This window comes from Pteropus alecto, unplaced genomic scaffold (genome assembly GCF_000325575.1).
Source record: "Pteropus alecto unplaced genomic scaffold, ASM32557v1 scaffold49, whole genome shotgun sequence".
In the NCBI taxonomy this organism is placed as follows: domain Eukaryota; kingdom Metazoa; phylum Chordata; class Mammalia; order Chiroptera; family Pteropodidae; genus Pteropus; species Pteropus alecto.
The window spans coordinates 1,324,371-1,326,351 of NW_006443131.1; the positions used below are offsets into that span (position 1 = coordinate 1,324,371).

At 60.0% G+C, this 1,981-nt stretch overlaps 1 protein-coding gene across 1 annotated transcript in view; it reads right to left on the reverse strand.

Annotated features, from left to right (window-relative positions):
- The window catches only part of PMF1 (polyamine modulated factor 1), a 10,715-nt gene extending 10,470 nt beyond the window's left edge, over positions 1-245 (reverse strand). The window contains exon 1 of the mRNA XM_006923508.3: positions 45-245. Within this exon, the coding sequence (XP_006923570.1) occupies positions 45-205 (161 nt within the window). The 5' untranslated portion in view covers positions 206-245. The remainder of the gene's footprint in view (positions 1-44) is intronic.
- Between the last annotated feature and the right edge of the window lie 1,736 nt (positions 246-1,981).

Consider the following 1,981-nt stretch of genomic DNA (forward strand, 5'->3'; position numbering starts at 1 on the left):
GCCCCGCGCGCGCCCCCGCCGCCCCGCCTCACCTCCCCACCTACCTCCCGGCGGCGACCAACTTCTGGAGGAAAGTGTCCACCGTGGTGTCGAGGAGCTTCACCCTCGAGACGGCAGTGCCGGGGGGGACCGACTCCGGGGACGGCCCCTCGGGCCCTCTTTCCGCACACTCGCCGCCCGCCTCGGCGTTGCTAGCTTCGGCCATGTTGGAGTCGAACCGCCAAATCTAACTGGCCCGGCCGCCCCGCCCACCGGAGCTCCTGATTGGCCGCTGGCCTTGGGCGCCCCCGATTGGAGGCAGCGGGATGTCCATCACCGAGCCGCCGACGGGGAGGGGAAACTGCGGGAGGCGCGGCGTGCACTGGAGCAGCCTGCGCGGGCCGGCAGAACGAGCGCGAGCCAGGGCTCCCGAGCCCAACAGAAACGTTTAATTACACTTCAAACATTTCGTACAGTGCAATGGTGAACGTTCGCTGTCAACAGTCACGAGAGTCCGCGCGTATCGAGCGTTAACCGCTTCTGCAGTTTGTCCCCTGTCCCTCAGTATATCCACCGGGGTTCCTGTCGTGCCGGGTCTCCCAAGTTTCCCCCGGGTTTGGTGGAACGGCCTACGGAAGCCCATTGTCCCATCCCCACCAAGACACATCTTAATCGAACCTAATACATGGGAAAGTAGGGCCAGGGGTGCTTTTCATTACATGTCATCCTTTGAAACCATGGGGGATGGGAGGGGAGGAGGGTGGGGGGAAATGGGTGAGAGGCTATGACGTAGTGTACAAGAAAATAAATCGGAAGGGAGGGAGTCGGGAAGAGAAACATCTGAAACATCGGAGGCAGGGGACTACCTGCTGTCCATGATGCCTTACCCACTTCGCCGTGGTGGGGAAGGACTGAAGACGGGAGGGGAAGGTGGCGCTGAGAAAATCTCATGTGTCGCTAGAATGAGCCCAAAGAGAGAGGAGGGCCCCCGTCCTCCATCAGGTTGGTGGTCCTTAGGGTAACGGGGTGACAGGGGCAGTAAGATTCCAAATGAGCTGTGGGCCCAACCCTCTGGATGGCCATTTGGGGATAGAAACTGGAGAATTCTTGACCAAAGTGCAAGAAGAGACGAATAAAAATAAGGGTAAGTTAAAGGGAAAGTCACCCTCAAAGATAAAAGACCAAGACGGGCAGTGGTGGTGAAGACAGAGAACGTGATTTCAGATTCTGACCTGGCCAGGGTGACAGGACATGGGCAGCCACAGGAATAGCAAGGCTTCAGGTGGCTAGCACCTTTCCAATTGGCACCATGGCCTTCCCCAGGGGGTGGGACTGATGTCTCAAGTGGCGCGCAGGGTTCGCTGTCCTTCCACTCCGTTTGCTGCACCTCTCCACCTGCACCACAGGCTCGGTAGACACAGTGGGGAGGGCGAGGCAGGGAAGGTGTGCTCTTCACCTAGCTCCCGAGAGCGTCAGAGAGCACAGGCTCGGTAGACCAGGTGGGGAGGGCGAGGCAGGGAAGGTGTGTGCTCTTCACCTAGCTCCCGAGAGCGTCAGAGAGTCTCGGCAGTATCAGGCTGGTGAACGCAGTGGTCCTGGTGTCGGGTGACTTCGGCTCTTTCCTCTCCTCCAAGCGATCCAATGGAGGGCACCACGACTGGGAGGACGTCATGTTGGGGAGAAGAAAATCACAAACAGTTCCACATCTCAGAGACGCCCGTGGTGGGACAGCATCCGCTCCCATGAACCCAAGCGATGGGGGTATATATGTGTCATGTCACGACTGCCCAGGGCCGAGGACCTCTGCTGCCCTCGCCTAGGCCTGGCTCAGCTGGTCTGGGGACACGGGCTGGGGCACACATCTCCTCTTGTTCCTTTGCAGACCAACCGCTCTGTCGACCTGGCTTTTCAGGGTAGTGTTCCATGTCCCATGTGCCCCAGGCAGCCTGATCTGCTTAGGGCTGTGTCCACCGCGGCGGCCGTCTGGGCCGGGGCATGGCAG